General features: G+C 49.9%; 1 protein-coding gene across 1 annotated transcript in view; it reads left to right on the top strand.

Annotated features, from left to right (window-relative positions):
* The window catches only part of PATJ (PATJ crumbs cell polarity complex component), a 195574-nt gene that overhangs the window by 15195 nt on the left and 156355 nt on the right, over nucleotides 1–24024 (top strand). The window contains exons 6-9 of the mRNA XM_044302377.1: nucleotides 13800–13983; nucleotides 14856–14981; nucleotides 17288–17512; nucleotides 18313–18412. Coding sequence (XP_044158312.1) covers nucleotides 13800–13983; nucleotides 14856–14981; nucleotides 17288–17512; nucleotides 18313–18412 — 635 coding nt within the window. The remainder of the gene's footprint in view (nucleotides 1–13799; nucleotides 13984–14855; nucleotides 14982–17287; nucleotides 17513–18312; nucleotides 18413–24024) is intronic.

Here is a 24024-nt window from a genome sequence, read left to right as displayed (position 1 = left end):
ATATAATAAAAAAAAAAAAAAAAATTATAATTTTGTTTTAAATAACTGGTCTTGTGGGCTGCGCAGGACGCGGCAGCCTCATCATTCGGTATGCTGTCTGTAGGCATGCCCCCCTCTCTTAGGCGGTATGTCGCGCTCCCCGGCTGCGGCGCTGGCCAGGGCATGTTCCCCCTCCCAGGCGTTTTCTTGCCCTCTCACGGGATACGGCGCTGGCCAAGTGCATGCATAAAATTTTTCTGGCCAGTATGCGTCACCCAGTTCTGGTGGCTGCAGGTGCATGGCCCTCCTTCCTAGGCGGAATACTGCACTCTCTTTGGCTGCGGCCTGGCCTTGTGCATGACCCCCCCCTTTTTTCTAGGCGGACTGCTGCACTCTCACCGGATGCGGTGCTGGCCATGTGCACGACCCCCTTCCACAGGCGGGACGTTGCACTCACTGGATTCGCTGCCGGCCATGTGCATGAACCCCTTCATAGGCGGAATACTGCACTCTCACCGGTTACGGTGCTGGCCATGTGTATGAACCCCTTCCATAGGAGGTATACTGCACTCTCCCCGGATACGGTGCCGGCCATGTGCACGTTCCCCTTCCATAGGCGGAACACTGGACTCTCACTGGATTCGTTGCCGGCCATGTGCATGAACCCTTCCATAGGCGGAATGCTGCACTCTCACCGGATACGGTGCCGGCCATGTGCGTGTACCCCTCCCATAAGAGGTACACTGCACTCTCCACGGATACGGTGCCGGCCATGTGCACGTTCCCCTTCCATAGGCGGAACACTGAACCTCACTGGATCCGTTGCCGGCCATGTGCATGACCCCCCCCCTTCCGTGGGCGGTGTGCCGCACTCTCACTGGATTCGCTGCTGGCCTTGGACATGTCTCCTTTCCTCAGGCGACATACGTACACTCTCACTGACTGTGTTTGTTCTCTCGCCAGTGCGTTGCTGGCCATGTGCATGGCCCCATCCATGGCGGGGTGCTCGCACTCTCACTGGATGCGATGCTGGCCATGTGCATGACCCCCATTTCTGGGCATGAGCATGCCCTCTAACTTGGGTGGAATGCTTGCACTCCCATGGAATCTGTGCTGGTCTTGTGCATGGCCACCCCTTATTCCATGGGCGGCATTTTGCACGCTCACGCGATCCACGGCTGTCCGTGTTTATGCGGTGCTGAACTGGTACACGTCCCCCTTCATTGGCGGAGTGGTGCACTCTCACGAAATTCGGTGTTGGGTGGATTTTTGCACAATCACTTAATGATAGAATAACCCTGTGCATGCCCCCTTTCCCTAAGTGTACCTTCCTGCGTTCTGCTGGACATGTGCGGCCATGGGCATGGCCCCCTTCTGGGCGGAATATGGTATGTCCTACTTTTCCATAGTAGGTACTGGCCTTGGTATCCCCCCCTTTTGGGGCGGGCTTCTGCACTCTTGCCGACTGCTGTGTTGGCCAGGTACATTTCCCCCCTTTTCTGGGCGGACTGCTTGCGTTCCATTGCATGCCGTGCTGGTCTTGTGCATGACTGCCTTTCAGGTTGCACTTGCACTTCCGTTGGTACGGTTGGACTCTGGCTGATCCTTCGCTGAGTGACTATTTTTTTGCAGTGAGCGGACTTTCTTGTGCGCTCTGTCCGTTGTTTGGGCCGGGTATGCCTTCTCCTCCCATGGGTGGGTTGGTCTTCTCACTGCTTACGGGGCTACTCGTACGTATGCCTCCCTTTCTCCTGCAACATACCTTTTTTCTCTTGAGATACGATGCTTGCAGCTAGCCTTGCGCTATCTCTCTAAAGAGCTCGTTCTGTCCACCTGTGTGAGCCTACGGTGGTGTTCAACAAACAGCTAATGAATGCCCAATGTGTTCAAAGGTATATATATATATATACCTTATATATAAGTAGACGAGCTCTACTTGTTCGCTACTGCACCGAGCTGGGTGGTACTCATTCCTTTCGTCCCTTCCGCCCGGGGTGTGTTCGTGGTCCCTAGATGCGTACCCGTTCGTCCTCCCGCGGCATTGTTTCCCTGCGTTGGTGGTCACATAGTCGAGAGTGCTGTCTGCAGCGTCCCTCGAATTCTGCGTTTTCTCTGGCGGGACTACGGTTCCCTCGCCTACTACCATTCCTCCTCTTCAGATGCGGTGTGGTGTGAGTCCTTCCGGTTGGTGCCCTCTGCGCTTCAGTCTGATCTGTTACCAGGTTCGGGCCGCTCTTCTCGGGAAGGTCACCCAACTTCTCTTGGGTGCTCGCGTACCCAGGTCCGGAGGACCTCCATCTTGGGTTCTTCAGGGTATTCGCCTTCTGCGGGCGGTGAACCGGGCGTCTCGGTGTAGCGGGGTTCTGCTCTTGAGCTGTCCTATGGCTTCCCTGTTGCCCACCCCTCCTTTCGGTTGGAGGGTGTTATGCCGGCCTCTGTCTCGACTGCCTTTTCTCGCCGGCTCTGTTTGGCTCCCGCTCGGTACAGTTCACTCCGATGTGGCTTCTGTCCCGGCCATGCTTCAGAGGCTTTCCTTCGCTGCCCTCCCCTCTGGGGAGAGCATGGTTGTTCATGTGGATGGTTCCGGTGTTCCTTTTGGCCTCGTACTGTTTCCCTTGTTCGCACTGGCTGTACTAGCTGTGTGCCTATTTACCGGGTCTGCCGCGTTCTGTCCTCCAGCTGGGTGCAGATTGAGTTTTTTTTTTTTCCATTCTCGGCAATGGTTCTGCCATGGATTTACCTTCTCGGTAACTTGGGAGGACTACCATTCGGTCAGGGTTGCCCTTGGATCTCCCACACTGGGACTGTAGAACGGCTTCCGTTCTGGCCGTGTTACTGGTCTGCGCATGATCTCGTTGGGTTTTCACCCGCTTGCCCAGGCGACTCTAGCGGGCTCGTTAGTGTTCGCTCCTGGCCGTGTTTCGTCCAGGTTCTGTTGTAGGACTTAGGGTTTTTACCTGGGGTTCTGTGGGAAGCTGGGCGTTTTCCCCTCTCTGCCTTTCTTTCTCCATGGTTCTGTCTTTCTCCAGTCCGGCCTGGACCTGGGACTGGGACCCTGTTGCTTCAAGTGTCGGCGCTGTCCCTCCTCTTTCAGCGTTCCACGGCCCTCTGGGCCTGTCAAGACCTTCTTCCATGGAGCGGCTCTTGGGTTCCCTTTGTACTGCCCTCCGGTACCGCCCTGGGATCTACATACTGGGTTCTTGGCGCTCCTATCTTTCCTTTTGGAGCCGTTACAGTAGTTCTCTCTACTCCTTCTGTCCTGTGCGGTTGTGTTTCCGTAGCCGTCGGGTCTCTGACGGGTGCCTGAGTGGCGGTCCTTCTTGTTCCGAGCCTTCTGTCTTTCCATAGGACAGGGCTGTTCTCCATCCCGTCTCTTCCTTCCTTCTGAAGGTGGTGTTTGTCTTTCGGTTCCGCGAGGCATTCGTCCTCCCCTTCCCGCCCCCGGGAACGGACACTTCACCGTTTGGACGTTGTTTGGGCCTTGCGTTTTTGCTTGGAGATCTCCGGCTCTTGTCGACGTTTGGTCTCTTGTGTTTCTAGGAGGTCCGTGCAAGGGTTGCGGCCTCCAGGGTGGCTTCCTCCGCTTTCTCAGAGTGGCTATTGTTGTGGTTACCGCACAAGGGCAGGGTTCTGCCTTTGGTGTCACTGTCCATTTCACCAGAGCGGTCGGTGTCCCCTGGGCCGGAGGCATTGGGCTTCGGCCATGCATTTGTGCAAGGCGGTCACTGGTCTTCCTTGCACACCTTACCGAGTTCTACAGGGTGCATACTCGGGCTTCAGCGGATGCTGTCTTGGGCTGCCTGGTCTGCAGGCGGCGGTTTCTTGATGCCTTCGGGTGCTTCGCCTTGGTGCTGTAGTCCCTCCCCTCTTGGACTGCTATTGAACGTCCCAAGGTCTTCTGTGTCCCCCAAGGAAACTGGGCGAGAAAACGAGATTTTTGTATAACTTACCAGTAAAATCTCTTTCTCGCTCTTTCCTTGGGGGACACAGCACCCACCCATTCTTTGTTTTTATCTACGCGAGTTTCCGAGTTTGTTTTACCCGTTGGGTAGTTGGCTTGTTGGTTCCACTTCTTGGGCTTTGCCTTTTCTCACTACTTGGACACGCAACTGGCAGCCTTTCTCTCCAGGCTGAGGGTATAGCTGTGGAGGAGGGGCTTAACAGTTTTTTTCTTAGTGTCACGCCTCCTAGGGAGATGAGCTATACCCAAGGTCTTCTGTGTCCCCCAAGGAAAGAGCGAGAAAGAGATTTTACTGGTAAGTTATACAAAAATCTCGTTTTTATTCTTATATTTTTTTTTTTTTTTTTAGATCTCATTATTTGTATTATTTTTTGCATTTTTAATGTTTATTATTTTTCTAGCTGCATATTTTTTTTCATGTATTTTATTTTAATTTCATTTTTATTGTTGTAACACATTTAACCCTTTCCGTACCAGGCCACTTTTCACCTTAAGGCCTCATGCACACGACCGTATGGGTTTTGCGGATCCGAAAAAATAAAATAAAAATGAAGACATCCGTATGGCATCCGGTTTCAAAAAAATTTGCGGATTCGTTATTTTTGCGGATCCATTTGTAATGATGCCTATCCTTGTCCACAAACTAGAAAAAAAATAGGACATGCACTATTTATTTATTTATTTTTGCGGGGCTACGGAACGGACATATTGTCCGCATTTTTTGCGGATCCATTGAAATTAATGGGTCCGCATCCTATCAGCAAAAAAAACGGAACTGACAAGTAAACAATATATGGTCATGGGCATGAGGCCTTAATCCCAGGCCGATTTTTGCAAATCTGACGTGTCACTTTATGTGGTAATAACTTTGGAACGCTTTTACTTATCCAGGCCATTCTGAGATTTTCTCATGACACATTGTACTTCATGACAGTGGTAAATTTGAGTCGAGATATTTCACATTTATTTATAAAATAATCCCAAATTTACGAAAAATTTGGAAAAATTCTAAATTTTCCAAATTTCTCTACTTTTAAGGCCCCCTGCACACGAACGTGCCGCACACAGTCCGTGGGACAGCCACAGCGGAACGCGGACCCATTCACTTGAATGAGTCCGCGATCCGGCCGTTCCGCAAAAAGATAGGACATGTTCTATCTTTTTGCGTAACGGAAGTATGGGACGAAACCCCACGGAAGCACTCTGTAGTGCTTCCGTAGGGTTCCGTTCCAGACTTCCGTTCCGTACCATTCCGCATCTCCGGATTTGCGGACCCATTCAAGTGAATGGGTCCGCATCAGTGATGCGGAATGCCCATGGAACGGCACCTGTGTATTGCGGATCCGCAAATGCGGTCCGCAATACGGCAATGGGAACCACCCATAAATTACCCCATTTTAGAAACCACACCCCTCAAATTATTTAAAACTGATGTTACAAACTTTGTTAACCCTTGAGGTGTTCCACAAGAATTAAAGGAATACATTTTGAACACCACAAGGGTTAACAGCAAAATAAACCTCAATATATATTATACTGAATCTTCAGTTTACAGAAATACCCCATATGTGACGGTAAACTGCTCTATGGGCACGTAGCAGTGGTCAGAAGGAAAGGAGCGCCATAGGGATTTTGGAGGCAGATTTCGCAAGAATTATTTTTAGGCTCCATTTTGTAATTGAAGAGACCCTGACGTACTCCTATAGTGGAAACCCTCAAAAAGTGACTTTGAGCCCCTAAGCATTTTACTCTTTGACCCCCTTGGCTGTAAAAATTAAAAGTTTTGTTTCTTCCAATAAAATGTTGCTTTAGCCCCAAATTTTTCATTTTCACAAGGGGTAACAGGATAAAAAGCACCCTATAATTTGTTACCCATTTTCTCCTGAATGCAGCACCACCCCATATGTTGTGGTAAACTGCTGTGGGGGCACATGGCAGAACTCAGAACGGAAGGAGCGCCATATGGCTTTTGCAGCGCAGATTTTGATGGATACGTGTATGGGTGCCATTGTATTTTATTTAAGTGATTGTCTTATGTGGGGGCTCATTTTTTGTGGGATGAGGTGACGGTTTGATTGGTACCATTTTGGGGTGCATAACACTTTTTAATCGCTTGTTATTGAACTTTTTGTTAGGCAAGGTTGAAAAAAAATGGCTGTTTTGGCATAGTTTTTTTTCAAATTTCTTTTTACAGCATTCACCTGAAGGGGAATATAATGTGATATTTTTATAGAGCAGGTTGTTACGGACGCGGCTATACCTAATATGTCTATCATTTTTAAGATTTACACAGTGAAATCATTTTTGAACAGAATAAAATCTTGTTTTCTTGTGAATAGCATTGGGGGACACAGCACCATGGGTATATGCCCAGCTGACACTAGGAGGCTGACACTAGAAAGGAAAAGTGTTGGCTTCACCCAGATGGGCTATACCATCTGCACAGACACTAAACTAACAAACTATTTTTGTCTAGTGTCCGTAGGAGGCAGACATGACCTGCTCTGCTTTTTTTGCAGGTCTTGCTGCTTTTTTTTTTTTCTTCTCTTCTGCAGGTCTCGGCCTGCTGCAGGATGGGGCTCCATCGTGGATATCCCCTTTAGTTGCACCCCCTGCGGGCGCGTACCATGAGGACCTTGCCGGTCACACAGTCCCCCATTACTGCATCCGCAGTGGCATGCAGACAAACCCACATATGTGCGAGTTTGCCAAAGGGGTGACCCGCCTAAAGACGTCGGATGGTGAGTATTCTCCCCTGCGTCCCTGTCCCATGGGGTTTAGGGTTAGCTCCCTTCTTTTGGCCAGGGGGCGGAATGTCCTTTATTCGGGGGGCCTGATGGCCCCTCTCCCCTTGTTTCCCCCCTGTTTCTGACATCTGGGATACTCTTGGGGAGGGGACTAAAGTCTCCACACCTGTGGGGGGGCCCTGTTCCCCCTCTTTTGGTTAGCCTTCACCTCCCTGGCCACACATACCTTTCCCTGGCCTTCTTCTACTTTAGTCCCTGGCTTCTGCCTGGGACTAGGCCGCACCTTATCTGCCCTGCCCTCGGGCCCCTGGTGCTCCATTTGCCCCGAGCATCACTTTTCTTCCCAGGAGCCCCAACACCTGTTTTTCGTGGTTCTGTTCCGCTGACGTTGCTCCTTTTCTGGCAGCTCCATTAATCGAGGCCCCGGCTTTTTCCTCTCCTAGGCTGCATCCTTCTCACGCCCCCCCCCCCCCCTTGCTTCCCAGGCCTTTTTATTGGCCCCTCCCAACTTCTCTCGGTTCTGGGGAGTGGTCTCCATTCCCCCCCATAGTGCGGACTTTTGCCTGGGGGCAGAGTTTGATTTGTACTTGCTAGTTCTTCTTCTGGGCCTCAATCTTAACAGCTCTCCTGAGGGACGCTTTCCAATCTCTCCTGCAGCCTTCCTGGCACTCCCTGCGACTGCTGCAGCACCTCTTCGGGGACACAGCACCTGGGGTCTGGTAGGACAGCCTCTGGCTGGCTGCTTTTCCTTTTTTTCAGGTTCCCAACCAGCCTTGATGTCCTCTTCCAGAGAGGACTCCCATCCCCAGCCCCCCTCGGGTTTGCCACTTATTATACGTGCGCCCGTTGTAATAACAAGTTGCCATGCGGTCAGCCTGAACCTGTTTGTGCGCAGTGTCTTTCCCCCAGACCCTATAAGGACGCCCTGACCAGCCCTTCTGTTGGGTTCTCATAAAAGGGCTTCTTCCCTGTCCCAAGCCATAGGGAACCTTGCCTGACTCTTCCAATCCATGGTTAGGTCGCTGGACCGCTTGCTTGCCCAAATTGCGGCCACCTCTGCCCCTCCCAGGGACTCCGCTGCGGACAGGCACGCTCACGTTCAGAAACCAGGTCCCGCAAACTACCTCGGGTTGTCGCAACCATGTTCTGCTTCTCCTCGGCTTCCATGGGTCACCCCCAGGATGTGTCTGAGGCTGGCGACGAACCCTCCCCTGCCGTACCTTCCGCCGACTCGGGGGACTCCTCTGACTCTGATTCCGGATCAGAGCAGAGCACTGCCCTAAATGCGGCCATGCAGGATCTCATCAGGGCATTAAGGGACGCTCTCCACGTGCAGGAAGACCCCTCCTCCTCGGCTCAGGAATCTGTATCCTTCCGCCGTTCTAGGTGCCCCGCTTTGGTTTTCCCTAACCATGTGGATCTGGACGCACTCCTCGCCAAGGAGTGGCGTCACCCAGATAGACTTCAGCCCGCCAAGAGTTCGGACATTCTCTTTACCTTCTCCGAGGAGTCCATTACTATGTGGTCTGTTCCTCCTCGGGTAGAACAACAAGTGGCCCGACTTGCTAAGGCCACCACCCTTCATTTGGCCAACGCTGCTTCCTTGTCTGATCTGTTGGACAAGAAGATAGACTCCTTGTCCAAGTCTGCATTTGTCGCAGTGGGTTCCGCTATCCGTCCCGCCTTTGCTGCGTCATGGGTGGCAAAGGCCTGTGTGGTATGGGCCAAATAGCTTGTTCGGTCCTTACCCCCGGATTCTACTCAGGGGGAGCTCCATCTCCTTTCCTCTCATCTTCTCCAGGCATCCGGGTACCTTTTGATGTCTCCCTGGAATCGGCACACCTCTCTAGCAGGGCGGCTGCTAACTCTATGGCCACGGTTTGGCTTTGTGCCTGGGCAGCCGATGCCGCTTCCAAAAAGGCGCTCATATCTCTCCCCTTCCTGGGCTTTTTGGGAATTTTTTAGAGGAGCTTCTTTCTGAGGCCACGGGTAGGAAAAGTTCCCCCCTGCTCCAGAACCGTCCCGGCCGCCGCCGTCCTATGTCTGCATTTCGATCTCCTTTCGGGATTCCTCTTCCCGTCAAGACAAAGACTGCTCGTCCTTCCTTCAAGGCCAAGCTTCCTGACACGCACGCCCTAAGCCTTCCAAACCCTAGTCTACAAAGCAGTTATCTGCATGACAGGGGGTGACTCGAGTGGGGGATCGTTTCAGGATCAATGGAGCACGAGCGTGGACGACGCCTGGGTTCTGGAAGTAGTTTTCTCCGGATACAAGATAGAATTCTCTGCCCTTGCCATGGGTCGGTTCTTCCAGTCGTCACCGCCCCCAGGTCCTCCTCCCGGTCGGCCGCTTTATTTCAGGCCATTCATTCCCTTCACGCGCACGGAGTGATTGTTCCTGTCCCGACCTCGGAACGTTTTCAGGGTTTTTTCTCAAAACCTCTTCAGTTCCCAAAAAGGATGGTTCTATTCACCCCCTGCCCCGAGGATCTTTACCAAGGTGTTGGCTCCCCTCGTCACACTTCTCCGTGCCAGGGGAGTTGCTGTAATACCCTACCTGGACGACCTTCTGGTGAAGGCTCCGTCCCGGAGGGACAACCTGTCCAGCCTCCACATCACACTGTCCGTGGCATGGTCCTCGACACTTGCCTCGGCTGAGTGTTCCTTCCTCAGGACAAGGTAGTGGCTCTCCAGTCGGGGTGTCCAGTCGGGGCCGTTTCCTCTGTCCATCAGGGTGTGCATGCACGTTTTCGGACGGATGGTCGCCACCTTCGAGGCAATTCCTTATGCCCAATTCCACACCCGATCCCTTCAACTCTCAATTCTTGCCCGGTGGAATAAGTCTCCGTCAGGCCTCAATCGCCCGATCTGCCTGTTCCCTCAAGACTTGCGCTGGTGGCTGAATCCACTAACCGTCTTTCTCGTCAGATCCTTCCGTGATCTCCACAGATGCCAGCCTGGCAGGTTGGGGGGCAGTCTTCAGGTCTCCCACAGCCCAGGGTCAGTGGGTGATATGGGAGAGCTCCCTTCAGATCAATATCCTGGAGCTCAGGGCCATTTATCTAGCTTTGTCCTGTTGGACTTATCTCCTCCGCGGTCATCCTTTCCAAATTCAGATGGACAACTCCACAGCGGTGGCTTATTTGAACCACCAAGGGGGTACCCGCAGCGTGGCGGTCCTGAAGGAAGCCTCTCTCATCCTGCGGTGGGCAGAGGGACACGTTCCCGCTCTCTACGCGGTCTACATCCCCGGGGTCGACAATTGGGCTGCCGACTTCCTCAGTCGCCAGCGACTCGACTTGGGTGAGTGGTCTCTCTATCCAGAGGTGTTTCAACAGCTCTGTCAGTGTTAGGGAATCCCAGATGTGGATCTCTTCGCCTCCCATCTGAATCACAAGCTCACGCTTTACGTCGCCAGGTCTCGGGATCCTCAGGCTCTGGCAGTGCATTCCTTAGTGCTCCCGTAGTCCCAATTCAGTCTCCTGCATCTCTTCCCTCCCCTTCCGCTTCTTTCTCGGGTACTCAAATGCCTTAAAATGGATCGGGTCCCAGCGATATTGGTAGCTCTGGACTGGCCCCCGCAGAGCGTGGTATGCAGATCTTGTCTTCCTGCTCGCCGACGCACCATGGTGGCTGCCTCTGCGTCCAGACCTCCTTTTGCAAGGTCCTCTATTCCACCGGAGTTTACCTTGGTTTCATTTAACAGCGTGGCTGTTGAAGCCGCGGTCTTGAGGTTCCGCGATCTGAGTCAGTGGGTGGATCATCACGTCCCTCCCTTCCGTTCTCCGGTGGAACCCTGTGATTTTCATTTTGGTTCTAGATGCTCTTCAGCCCTCTCCCTTCGAGCCCTTAAAGGAGGTCTCCCTTACTTCCATTCTCAGAGTGTCCGAGCTGGCGGCGCTCTCTTGTTGTGTCCCCCAATGGCTTTCACGAGAATAATGGATCCTTTTCTCGTTGGATGCATTGGAGGACACAGATCTCACCCTTGTTGTTTTTTTTCTTCAGGTTTTCCGGGTTTCCCGGGACTCTTTTGATGATGGTCCTCCTTCTGGTTTAGGACATGTTGGCTTCACTTCGCTCTGAGTTTTTAATGCTCCTACTGCTTTAGGACCTACTGGTTAGTTTAGTGTCTGTGCAAAGGGTATAGCCCATCTGGGAGGAGCTAACCCTTTTCCTTTCTGGTGTCAGCCTCCTAGTGGCAGCCGGGCATATACCCATGGTGCTGTGCCTCCTATGCATCCAACGAGAAAAGGATTTAACCGTAAGTACAAAAATCCATTTTTTGTGTTGCCATTTTCTGAGAGCCCTATTTTTTTTTTTTTTGGGGCGATTGTCTTTAGGTAGGAGCTCATTTTTTGCGGGATGAAATGACTGGTACTATTTTGGGGTACATAAGACTTTTTGATCATTTGATATTACACTTTTTGTGAGGCAAGGTGACAAAACAAATGGCTGTTTTGGAATAGTTTTTTTACTTACACAGCATTCATCTGAGGGGGCATATAATGTGATATTTTTATACAGCAGGTTGATAGAGCCGGCGCATACAGCAGGGGTCCAGCTATCAGTGACTGACGGACCCCTGCAGCTCATCAGAGCGCTGTAGCTGTACGGCGCTGGGATTTCTGTCCCAGTTTCCAGCGACGTACATGTACAGCACTGGTATCCTATGGGTTAATGTTATATTTATTTATATTTTTATTATTTAATCTCTTAATTTTTATTTACTTTAATTTCTTGTTTTTTCTCTTTCTCGCGCTATATATATATATAATGTTTTTTTCCCCCCACCGTTCAGATCAATTTATAATGCTTTTTGTTTATGTAACATGGCCGAGACTCATAATTTGCATCAGTCTGAATCTCCAGCCATCAACATGATAGAAAACGTATGGGAGGGAGATTGGCTGGGAGGGTAATGTTCTGTGACAGTTTTTTTTTTATTTAATTTTTTTTATAATGGCTGGATGTAGTAATGTGGGTAATGATGTGGCGGGTCGGGTAAGGTCAGTGCTTTCCATACTGGTCATTGATACCAGATGCCATAATGCGGCTGTTAAGATTTCAGAACATTAAAAGTGGGTGGAAAATTCCTTGTTTTGGAGGTGATTTCCCAAGACGAGACAAGACTATTCCTTTCTTGGAGTAAACTAAATAAAAATAATAATTTATGCTTTTACAAGTCAGTCTGCAACTTTTGTATGAATTTAACGAGACGTGCAGACAGCTTTATCTTTTACTGCAGGTGTGATGGGATCAGCGTAAGGGATACAAGGGTGCAAGAGATATTTTAAAGGGTGTGGAGACCTTTGCATCCAGATTTGTTATTTCTTACAAAAATGAAGCAATTTTACAAATAGTCTTGTTCAAATATCCTTCTGGTTTTGTGTATACAGCTCTCGTGCAGAACTATGTGCCCCCATAGTGACAGACTACCGTCAAACCTGTATAGTCTGATCCTGCAGTCAAGTCCTCCACTTTTACATCTGTCTTACCAGAGGAGGCGGATGGAATCCTGCAGGATGGCAGACTCTGACTACACAGGGTTTAGGTGTAGTCTGTATCCATGGAGACACATAGGTCTGCTCAGGGACTGCAAGCACAAAAGAGTGAGACATTCTCAATCTGGACTATTGCACAGTTGATTCTTTTTTCTTTTTTAATGTTTGTTTAAGCAATTGCAATGCATCTATGTGCTGCTCTGAAGTCAGGATCAGTGCAGGATATAAGTAATGTACGTACACAGTGACTGCACCAGCAGAATAGTGAGTGCAGCTCTGGAGTATAATACAGGATGTAACTCAGGATCAGTACAGGATAAGTAATGTATGTATACAGTGACTCCACCAGCAGAATAGTGAGTGCAGCTCTGGAGTATAATACAGGATGTAACTCAGGATCAGTACAGGATAAGTAATGTATGTACACAGTGACTGCACCAGCAGAATAGTGAGTGCAGCTCTGGAGGATAATACAGGATGTAACTCAGGATCAGTACAGGATAAGTAATGTATGTACACAGTGACTGCACCAGCAGAATAGTGAGTGCAGCTCTGGAGTATAATACAGGATGTAACTCAGGATCAGTACAGGATAAGTAATGTATGTATACAGTGACTCCACCAGCAGAATAGTGAGTGCAGCTCTGGAGTATAATACAGGATGTAACTCAGAATCAGTACAGGATAAGTAATGTATGTATACAGTGACTCCACCAGCAGAATAGTGAGTGCAGCTCTGGAGTATAATACAGGATGTAACTCAGGATCAGTACAGGATAAGTAATGTATGTACACAGTGACTGCACCAGCAGAATAGTGAGTGCAGCTCTGGAGTATAATACAGGATGTAACTCAGGATCAGTACAGGATAAGTAATGTAATGTATGTACACAGTGAATGCACCAGCAGAATAGTGAGTGCAGCTCTGGAGTATAATACAGGATGTAATTCAGGATCAGTACAGGATAAGTAATGTATGTACACAGTGACTGCACCAGCAGAATAGTGAGTGCAGCTCTGGAGTATAATACAGGATGTAACTCAGGATCAGTACAGGATAAGTAATGTATGTACACGGTGACTGCACCAGCAGGATAGTGAGTGCCGCTCTGGAGGATAATACAGGATGTAACTCAGGATCAGTACAGGATAAGTAATGTATGTACACAGTGACTGCACCAGCAGAATAGTGAGTGCAGCTCTGGAGTATAATACAGGATGTAACTCAGGATCAGTACAGGATAAGTAATGTAATGTATGTACACAGTGAATGCACCAGCAGAATAGTGAGTGCAGCTCTGGAGTATAATACAGGATGTAACTCAGGATCAGTACAGGATAAGTAATGTAATGTATGTACACAGTGACTGCACCAGCAGAATAGTGAGTGCAGCTCTGGAGTATAATACAGGATGTAACTCAGGATCAGTACAGGATAAGTAATGTATGTACACATATGACCTAGTATTGAGTATATGGAGGTAATAGAAGGTCACCTATTACGTTTTTACTGAGAACAGCAGAGCTGTGTGTGTGATGTTCCTCTGAATGAATTGCAGTCCTTTTAAGTTCAAATAAAAGCAATGCATCTATGTATTTTTACTGTTTACAGGGATGGAAGGCTTAAGGAGAATGATCAGATACTGGCTATTAACTACACCCCCCTGGACACGACCGTCTCGCACCAGGAAGCCATAGGTCTACTGCAGAAGTCTTCTGGCCACATTCATTTAATTGTTGCTAAACAGCCGCCTCCGCTTCTTCCCCAAACCCAAGTTCCCATGCAGGAAGAACAAGTAGGTTCCTTGCCTCCGTTGTTATAGTTTGGTAATATCCACAGGCAGAAGGGGAATGGAGGCCAAAAGGAGTTATCGGGTATGAAGAGAAGGCTTCCACAGCGCACAGAGTATTTCAGAAGATAATTGTGCTGTTCTTTGTAGTACTCATGTATAATATTGAGGAAAGGGTGAAGGGGAATGGAGACAAATGGGAAGTCACAGACTGAGAGTGAAGAGAGCAGGGTTCTACAGCAGCACAGAGTATTTCAGAAGAGGCATGTGCTGATCTTTTGGGCTGCAGTGACTTCTCCACTCATGTGATCATGGTCGTGAGGACAGAGCTGTATGTGCCAGGAAAGTATCCTGAAGAAGGAAATGGAAACGAATGGGAGCTCATACTAGTTAATGGAAGAAGCAAGGTTTACAGCAGCACAGAGTATTTATGACACTGGATAGATACGAAATTCTGCTGGTCTGGCTTTTCCTTCCAGCACTATTAGCTGATTTTTGTCTGGAAATAGGTTCACCCTTTAATATGAGCATGCCCACCGGAGCACAGCTAATCAGATCAGCACGGGGCCTATGTTCCAGGGCCGCTCTAGATGAACGGCATATGCAGAATATAAATATAAGCAATTAATAAAATGGGCGACCGCTAATGTTCATCCTAATGGGAGCCATATGGGGCAGCGGCGGGGTCCCCTGAAGAAAGCCTTCGGGGCTGATCTCTGCCTGTATGCTCTGCTTCTGTATTATAATAGCGTTATGTTATATGGATGCGGCAGGACTGTGCGTCTTCCCTGTTTTATTGGTGTGAGGGGGGGGGGGGGATATATTCAAAATTTGGAATTGCAAATTGAAAAATCATTCTGTGTTTTTACAAATTGCAGGTCTGGGGCCACGTGGAAGAGATTGAGCTCACTAATGACGGATCGGGATTAGGATTCGGGATCGTCGGTGGGCGAGCCAATGGTGTAATTGTCAGAACGATCTTACCCGGGGGACTTGCTGATCGGGTAATTTATCTTCCAATTTTCCCTAATATTTAATGCACGGAGAATAATTAGTTCTATATAAACAACATATGCAGGATATATCTGCCTCATCAATCATCACCAGCGCAATCAGGATTCCTGGCTCTATATATATATATATATATATATATATATATATATATATATATATATATATATATATATATATATATATAAAATTTAGCTCTGGCAATTTCCACTATTGTATGTCTTTTAATGGTCTTCTCATGTGATTATATATGTCAGACTGAGCAGGGAATTATTGCTTAAAGGGGTGGCTCAGGATTACAAAGAATGGCTGCTTTCTTCCAAGTATAGCGCCACACATGTCCACTGGTTGGATTTGGTATTGCAGCTCAGCCATATTTACTTGATGGAGCTGACACATGCAGGTTGAGCATGCACCCGCTCACCCCCTCCCATTCGACAATGGACCACTGGAGATTGCCAGGCTCTGTACTTTGAAAACTCCATCGGTCCCATTGAGAATGAATGGGTGCATGCTCAACCTGCTGCTCCCTCAGATTGGGGGAAAGGGACCCCCATTCTTGGGATCAGTGGGTGCCCCAGCAGTCAGACCACCACTGATCAGTTAGTTAGCCCTTATCCTGTGGATTGGGGGTAACTTCAGAACTTGGCACAACCCCTTTAACTTTCATGTGGTCCATTGGGGTTCTGTCTTGGCTTCCATTGCTCTTACAGAACTGCAGACTCCAAATCCAATCAAAAGATCTACAACTTTACGATTGCTTTGTGTCTAAATTTCTCATTGCTTTAAAGATCTCTGCTTGCCTCCAGTGAATGGAAACATTCTTATTTACATCCTGGGACTGAAAATTTGTACCGCTCTAATACTTCCCGTAGCTCAGGGTTTGTCACAATTGTATCCAGTCTACACAATTCTCTGTGTGATAAACAGCAAGGACTCCAGACCGCTACATTTTATCTGCATTGATACATTGTATCAAACTATCAGGACAGGATAGAGTAACTGATGTCTCTGTCTGTCTCATTGTCTAAATTGGATACAATTGTAACAAACTCTCAGATTGCAGAGTATCACTGCTCCAGAAGAGTGTAGAAAACGTCCAGTAGTCTGGCAGCATTCACTGTGACTGACGGATTATTGGCCGTTTCCTTATTTTCATAGATTTTTGTCACCTTGGAGATCTCCTTCATTCATTTACAGAATATAATCCAGCTTCTTGTGTAATGGTGGCCGCACCCGACTTCTATATTCTCCTTGGTTTTCAGGGCTCGTTTATTTTTTATTTCTTAAAATTTAAGAGACATTGGCCGTAGCTGCGGCCGTATACTATCTGGATGAAGAGGCCTGTTTTTGGAATTTAAAGGGGTTTATGGCTGGTTAATTGCAAAAATAAATAGATCTCATCAATTTACCGCCGGAGATAAATAAACCGTTTAAATGGCTCTGACCGTCACGCTAGAAAATTGGGAGGCAATTAAGGAAAACATGAAAGTTAGAAAAAAAAAATCTAATTTTACATGAACTGGAGCTGAATAAAAGCCGGTGTTAATCTGGGCATTAATATATTTTATGTATTTTACAATGTCTTCATTAACTAGAATTCCTTCCTTATTAGTAATGGCAAAAGACCCTGTCAGCTCTGCTGTATATATAGAGCTGGGAGTAACAAATCCAGCGGGGGCAGCTTCCAAAGGAAATCTCTGCTGCTCCTTCACAGCCATAAATGCACGTCTATGATAACTTTCTTAAAAGGCAATGCATCCCTTTATTTTAATCTAATGAAAGAAGAAAAAGTCCAGCTCAGCTCGGGTGCAAAAAGTGACTCTTTAATTCCAGCATTTTTTATTTATTTCCATAAGACAAGGTGTGTATGGTGACGCGTTTCAGACCTCTACAACATTTGGGTCCTTCTTTATGACAAACACCATGTTGTAGAGGTCTGAAACGCGTCACCATACACACCTGGTCTTATGGAAATAAAATAAAAAACGCTGGAATTCAAGAGTCACTTTTTGCACCCGAGCTGAGCTGGACTTTTTCTTCTTTTATTGGATTCCACATATCTATTGCCTGAGCTGCTACTGTATTGCCACTCAGTCCCATTTGGCGATCTTATACTTCTCACAGCTGACAACTTGTTACAATTGTTTCCAGTCTAGAGAATCCTCTGTCAGCTCAACAGCCTGGGCTCCTGACTGATACATTGTAACAACTACAAGCTGTTAAAAGAAGATTCTGCATATATTCTGTATAGTGGCATACTGTTCTGAGTGGACTTTCTCTCTGTATTGTTCCGTAGGACGGAAGGTTAAAGACCGGAGATCACATCTTACAGATTGGAGGCACCAATGTCCAGGGCATGGCCAGTGACCAGGTCGCTCAGGTGTTGAAGAACTGTGGAAATTCTGTCTGCATGGTGGTTGCCAGGGATCCCGTGGGCAAGGCTCCTCCAGTGAAGCCTCCGGCTCCAGCAACATTGCCAGTTGGATCTCTGCCTCCTCTGGACATTAAGAGCGGCATTCCTGTAAGTACGGCACCTGACATAATTACTCTTCCACAACTCGCCCCGCTCAACTGCTGTTACCTGTGCATGGGACACAAAACTGCAGCGCAGAACCCATTCCAGCCAGCGCCGGCTGCAGTTCCCTGCACAACTGGATGCCAAATAGTGCCAATTGGGCAGAGGTTGCAGCGTAAACCACTCCGTCTCCTTCATCTCATGATTGGCGGGGGCCCCAGAGGCAATGAAGTGATAGCTCAGCCTCGTAGATGCCTACTGCCTCACATCCTAATGAATTGCTCTGCTATTTTCTTATATTCTTTTTATCTAAATTCCTCAAAGTTTTCCAAATCGCTGCTTGCTGTCAATAAATTGAATCATCCAGGAGCTGTCACCTGTACAGACCTAATACTTCTCACAGCTGAGGATTTGTTACAATTGTATCCAGTCTAGACAATCCTCTGTGAGCAAAAAGCTTCTGCGGCACAAGCCTCTCGCCTGTCCTGATAGATTGTTACAATGTATCACTGAGGATTCCTGGCGGTTTCCCTTCACAGAGGATTGTCTGGACTGGATGCAATTGTAACAAACTGCTGCCTGAGAGCAGGGCAAGGTCAGTACAGGTTGTAGTTTTCCTGTTCAGTGGCAGAAAGCAGAGATCTTGAAAATGGCATTGAATGCACAAAATATATTGAAACTTTGCAGAACTTTTCATGATGCAGTCCTTGCCTGAAACCGGCTGACTGTGTGGATATCCCGCTACGCTGAGGGCGGAAATGAATGGCGGTCTCTCCTAACCACCGACTGATGATTTTTATTTTCAGGAAGAAGCTGAGAACAATGTGTATGATATTACCCTCGCCAAAAAAGAAGGCCAGAGCCTGGGGATAACAGTGGTGGGCTACACAGGAGGCAGCAGCGGAGGTGAGATCACTGTGACTGTGGCTCCTATTACACATCCTGTCAATTCTACGGCAACTGGCGTTGTTGCCTAAAAGGGGTTGTCCAGTTTTAGGAAAATAAAGGTCTCATACTCATGTTTTATGGCTCCAAGATGTACAGAGACTTAAAACTGTGACCTGAAATCATAACAACCGCCTCCTGGAATACTTGCCACTTATAGTGTCAAAATTTCGCTCTGGGTGACTAAATACTTTGTTGCTTTTCTGTTGGGTTTTCCTGGTAATTTGATACTATTTATCTTCAGTAACCAAAAGTAATGCGCAGGGGCCACCCCCTTTTTATTTAATGCATGCAAATTGGGTGTGTGTTTTTTTTTTTTTTTGTGAAATTTTACTGAAAACAAGACATTATTTTCCACCTTTTCTCTTCTACTTTTTTTTTCTATTTTCCCCTCCCTCATGGTGGTGCACCAGAGAGAACAGACTTGGGCAGGTATGAGGGTTTTTGCTTGTCGTTTTTTACCTGATCCTTGACAAATTGGGCCGTTCAAAGCTAAAGTGGTTTTAAAACACTGGAATGACTGGGCTGCTTTTCCAAAAACCGCACCACATCTGTCTACTGGTTGTGCATGGTATTGCAGCTCACATGCATTCATTTCAAAGAGGTCCTATCGCCTCTCCGGACATGCATTCCCCATGTAATAACAATTCTTTTCTTAGGACTCTGTGTTGTGCTGTACCTCCTTTATTCCTACTAGAAGTTTGTGAATGAATTGCCAATAAAGACCCATCTGGGTGTTACCAGCTGGGGGTGGCATCCCTGCACAATTGGTCACTATCCTATCAGTGCTGCTAGTGACAGTATGTGTAGGGACACTCCTCTTACTGGTAACACCCGGCTGGATCTTTATTACAGACGGCTGGCAATTTATTCATAACCTTCTAGTTGGCATAATAGAAGAATGTCACGAAAGATGCTCCAGAATTGTTATTACATGGGGGGTTCAAGTAGTTACTAAAACAGGAGCGACCGTTCCTCTTTAATGGACCTAAGCAGCAGTAATGCACACGACCCATGGACAGGGGTGGAGCTGTTTCCGCAAGGAAGCAGCCATTGTCTTCCAATCTTGTACTTCCCCCTTAAGGCCTGTCATGTTTCTCCTTCTGTGTGTCATATAGAGTTGCAAGAAAAAGTATGTGAACCCTTTGGAATGATATGGATTTCTGCACAAATTGGTCATAAAATGTGATCTGATCTTCATCTAAGTCACAACAATAGACAATCACAGTCTGCTTAAACTAATAACACACAAAGAGTTAAATGTTACCATGTTTTTATTGAACACACCATGTAACCATTCACAGTGCAGGTGGGAAAAGTATGTGAACCCTTGGATTTAATAACTGGTTGAACCTCCTTTGGCAGCAATAACTTCCACCAAACATTTCCAGTAGTTGCAGATCAGACGTGCACAACGGTCAGGAGTAATTCTTGACCATTCCTCTTTACAGAACTGTTTCAGTTCATCAATATTCTTGGGATGTCTGGTGTGAATCGCTTTCTTGAGGTCCTGCCACAGCATCTCAATCGGGTTGAGGTCAGGACTCTGACTGGGCTACTCCAGAAGGCGGATTTTCTTCTGTTTAAGCCATTCTGTTGCTGATTTACTCCTATGCTTTGGGTCGTTGTCCTGTTGCAACACCCATCTTCTGTTGAGCTTCAGCTGGTGGACAGATGGCCTTAAGTTCTCCTGTAAAATGTCTTGATAAACTTGGGAATTCATTTTTCTCGTGCGTGGCATTGGGGGACACAGCACCATGGGTATATGCCCAGCTGCCACTAGGAGGCTGACACTAGAAACAAAAAAGTGTTGGCTCCACCCAGGTGGGCTATACCCCTCTGCTAGAGCCAGAACAACTCAGTCTAGTTCTAGTGTCCGTAGGAGGCAGACATGACCTGCTAGCAGGTCCTTTTTCTGCTAATTTTTTATCTTTTATTTTTATTTTTATTTCTTTTAATTTTTTCCTCTACAGGTAGCAGGGGCGGCTCCATCGTGTTCCACCTTAGTTGTCCCCCTGCGGGCGCGTACTCGGTACCTTGCAGCCACCCAGTCCCCAACGTGACCTGCTTCCGCAGTGGATTCCGGCGGACCCACGGTTTCCGTGTTGAGTCCGCCGAGGGGGTGGTCACGCTGCGCCTGAACTAATCGGAGGGTGAGTATGTGCTTCAGCCCCAACCCCCTCCCCCACCCCCACCCCCCCACCTCCACTTAGTAAGCTGGGCCTTTGGGGGGGGGCACCTCTCCTTCTTGGGGTCTCCCCCGCTCTCCTCTCAGGGGGGTCGCCATTCTGGAGCCTTTTTTAATGGTGTCGGCCCCTTTAAGACGGCCGGTTTCGGCCCTCGCTCTCCCTACCTCGGTGGCTGTGTCCCCTCCTCTGCCTTCCCTCGGCGCTGGCTGTTTGTTAGCCGCTTCCGCCCCCTGCGCTGGCGGGCGGGGGCCTGCCGGCGGCGGCGCTTTTCTCCTCCGGCGGCACCCTGGCATACTAGAGGCCGCGGCTTTTGCCTGGCCTAGGCCGCGGTCACGTGGGCGGGCGTCGTCTCCGCCTCCTGGGCTTCCCGGGCTTCCTCTCTGCCTCTCCCCTTGTGGGCGTTCCTCCGGAGGCCTCTCTTCTTTCCGCCCAATCCTGCGCCAGCGCGGGCTGCTAGGGGGGCGGTTCTTCTGCCGGACGCTCTCTCTCTCTTCTGCCTGAGCTGTGCGGCCGCGTGCGTCCTCACTCTGTGCGCTCCGGATCCTCCAGCTTCGGTTTTTTCTGGGACACAGCACCATTGGTCGTGGTAGGCAGCCTCTGGCTGACTCCTTCCTCTTCTTTTCAGGTTCCACCACCGAGAGGCCATCATGTCTTCCTCTGGTCAGGCCCCCACTCCCCCTGCCGCCATTTCCACTCATTACGCCTGCTCTGTGTGTAGCAGGAAGTTCCCATGCGGCCAGCCTACGTCCCTCTGTGTGCAGTGCCTCACCCCCGGGCCCGCCCAGTCCGCTCCTGCGGCCTCTACCTTGTCGGTTCTCCCGGAATGGGCTGCTACCCTGTCCCAGGCCATAGGTAGCCTTGCTAGCCTCTCCCAATCCCTGGCGCAGTCTCTGGACAGTCTCCCTGCCCAGATTGCGGCCGCCTCTGGCAGGGCCTCTACCGCTGGTGATACGCCTGGCGACAGTTCCCAGCCTCGCTCCGGCTCTCGGTCCCGCAAACGACCACGTACGGTCTCGGCTGGGTCTCACTCCTCCTCAGTTTCCCCGGATCACTCCCCGGCTAGGTCTGAGTCCGGTGAGATTTCTTCTTCAGCCGCTTCCGCCGCTCCTGGGGACTCCTCCGCTTCAGATTCTGAATCTGAGCGGTGTTCGGCGATGTCGGCAGCAGTGCAGGATCTCATCAGAGCCGTGCGGGACGCACTCCACGTGCAGGATGTCCCCTCGTCCTCCTCCATGGAGGCAGTGTCCTTCCGACGCTCTAAGCGGTCCACTGTGGTTTTTCCCAATCACGAGGATCTGGACGCTCTCCTTGCCAGGGAATGGCGTCACCCTGATCGGCGCCTTCATCTCACCAAGGCTTCTGATGTTCCTTATCCTTTCTCTGAGGATTCGGTCAATCTCTGGACGATGCCCCCCCTGGTGGATCCTCAGGTCGCTCGTCTGGCGAAGGCTACTACGCTTCCCCTGGCTGATGCGGCTTCCTTGTCGGATCCCGCTGATAAACGGGTCGACTCCTTGGCCAAGTCCGTTTTCATCGCAGCGGGCGCCGCCATCCGTCCTGCGTTTGCCGCCTCTTGGGTCGCCAAGGCATGCGCCGTTTGGGCAAAGCAGCTTCTCCGTGCTTTACCTGCTGACTCTGAGCAGGGGGACTTGGCAGTGCTTGCCTCCCAGATCTATCAGGCCTCCAAGTTTCTTTGTGACGCCTCTATGGAATCGGCTCGCCGCTCTGGGCGCGCGGCCGCCAACTCTGTGGCTATCCGCCGCACCATCTGGCTTCGTTCCTGGGCGGCGGACGCCGCCTCTAAGAAGGCTCTTATCTCTCTTCCCTTTCTTGGTGGAAAGCTCTTTGGGAAACGCTTAGAGGAGCTCATCTCCGAGGCCACTGGAGGTAAGAGTTCTCTTCTTCCTCAGAATCAGCCTCGCCGCCGTCGTTTCCCCGGATCGTCCTCCCGGACGCAGTCCTTTCGGTCCTTTCGGGCCCCTCCTGCCCGATCTGACAAGAAGCCTTCCAGGCCTTCCTTCAAGTCCAGGCCCTCTTGGCACGCCAAACCCAAGCCCGCTCGTCCCCAGCCCACTAAGCCTCCTTCAGCATGACTCGATCCCCGTCATGGTGGGAGGGCGCCTGCTCGTCTTTCGGGACGTTTGGCGGGCAAACGTAGAAGACGCTTGGGTTCTCGAGGTGGTCTCTTCGGGGTACAAAATCGAATTCACCGACCTCCCACCCAGTCGGTTCTTCTTGACGTCCCCCCCCATGTCTCCCGCCCGGGCAGACAGTTTTTTTCAGGCCATTCATTCCCTGCGCGCTCTGGGGGTCATCGTTCCGGTTCCAGAGTCAGAACGTTTTCGGGGCTTCTACTCGAACCTGTTCACCGTCCCCAAAAAGGACGGCTCACTCCGTCCTATCCTGGATCTGAAGGCGCTCAATCGGTTTGTCCGGGTCCGTCATTTCCGCATGGAGTCCCTCCGGTCCGTGATCGCCTCCCTGGAGTTGGGCGAGTTCCTGTCGTCGGTCGACATTCAGGATGCCTATCTCCACGTTCCCATCGCCCTCTCCCATCAAAGGTTCCTTCGCTTCGCGGTGGGTTCGCTTCATTTCCAATTTGTAGCCCTTCCCTTCGGTCTGGCCTCCGCACCAAGGGTTTTCACCAAGGTGTTAGCTCCCCTAGTGGCTCTTCTTCGTGCCAGGGGGGTCGCCCTGGTGCCTTACCTGGACGACCTTCTGATTCGGGCCCCGTCTCCCGAGGACAATCTGTCCAGCCTGAGCATCACCCTCTCGGCTCTTGCTCGGTTCGGGTGGCTTGTCAACCACTCCAAGTCCTCCCTTGTCCCACGCCAGAAGATGCTCTTTCTGGGAATGCTGTTCGATACTCGCCTCGGGCGGGTGTTCCTTCCCCCGGAGAAGGTGTCTTCTCTTCATGCGGGGGTACATCTTCTCCGCAGGCCATCCTCTCTGACCATCAGGACGTGTATGCGCGTCCTGGGGAGGATGGTGGCCTCATTCGAAGCCATTCCTTATTCCCAATTCCACTCTCGGGACCTGCAGATGTTCATCCTGTCCAGGTGGGACAAGTCCCCGGAGGGTCTCGAGCGCCTCGTTCGTCTCCCTCCTCAGGTTTGTCTGGATCTCTCCTGGTGGTTGCTTCCCCGGACGGTGTCCCTGGGCCGGTCCTTCCTCCCCCCCAGTTGGCGCGTGATCACGACCGATGCCAGCCTCTCGGGATGGGGAGCGGTGTTCGAGTCCCTCACGGTTCAGGGTCTGTGGTCTGTTCAGGAATCTTCCCTGCAGATCAACGTTCTCGAACTCAGGGCGATTTTCTTAGCACTGTCGCACTGGACTTCCCGTCTGCGCGGCCTCCCGATCCGGATTCAAACGGACAACTCCACC

This window comes from Bufo gargarizans, chromosome 7 (assembly GCF_014858855.1).
Source record: "Bufo gargarizans isolate SCDJY-AF-19 chromosome 7, ASM1485885v1, whole genome shotgun sequence".
In the NCBI taxonomy this organism is placed as follows: Eukaryota; Metazoa; Chordata; class Amphibia; order Anura; family Bufonidae; genus Bufo; species Bufo gargarizans.
Note: the sequence above shows the minus strand (reverse complement) of the source record. Positions and strands in the feature narration are given on the sequence as shown.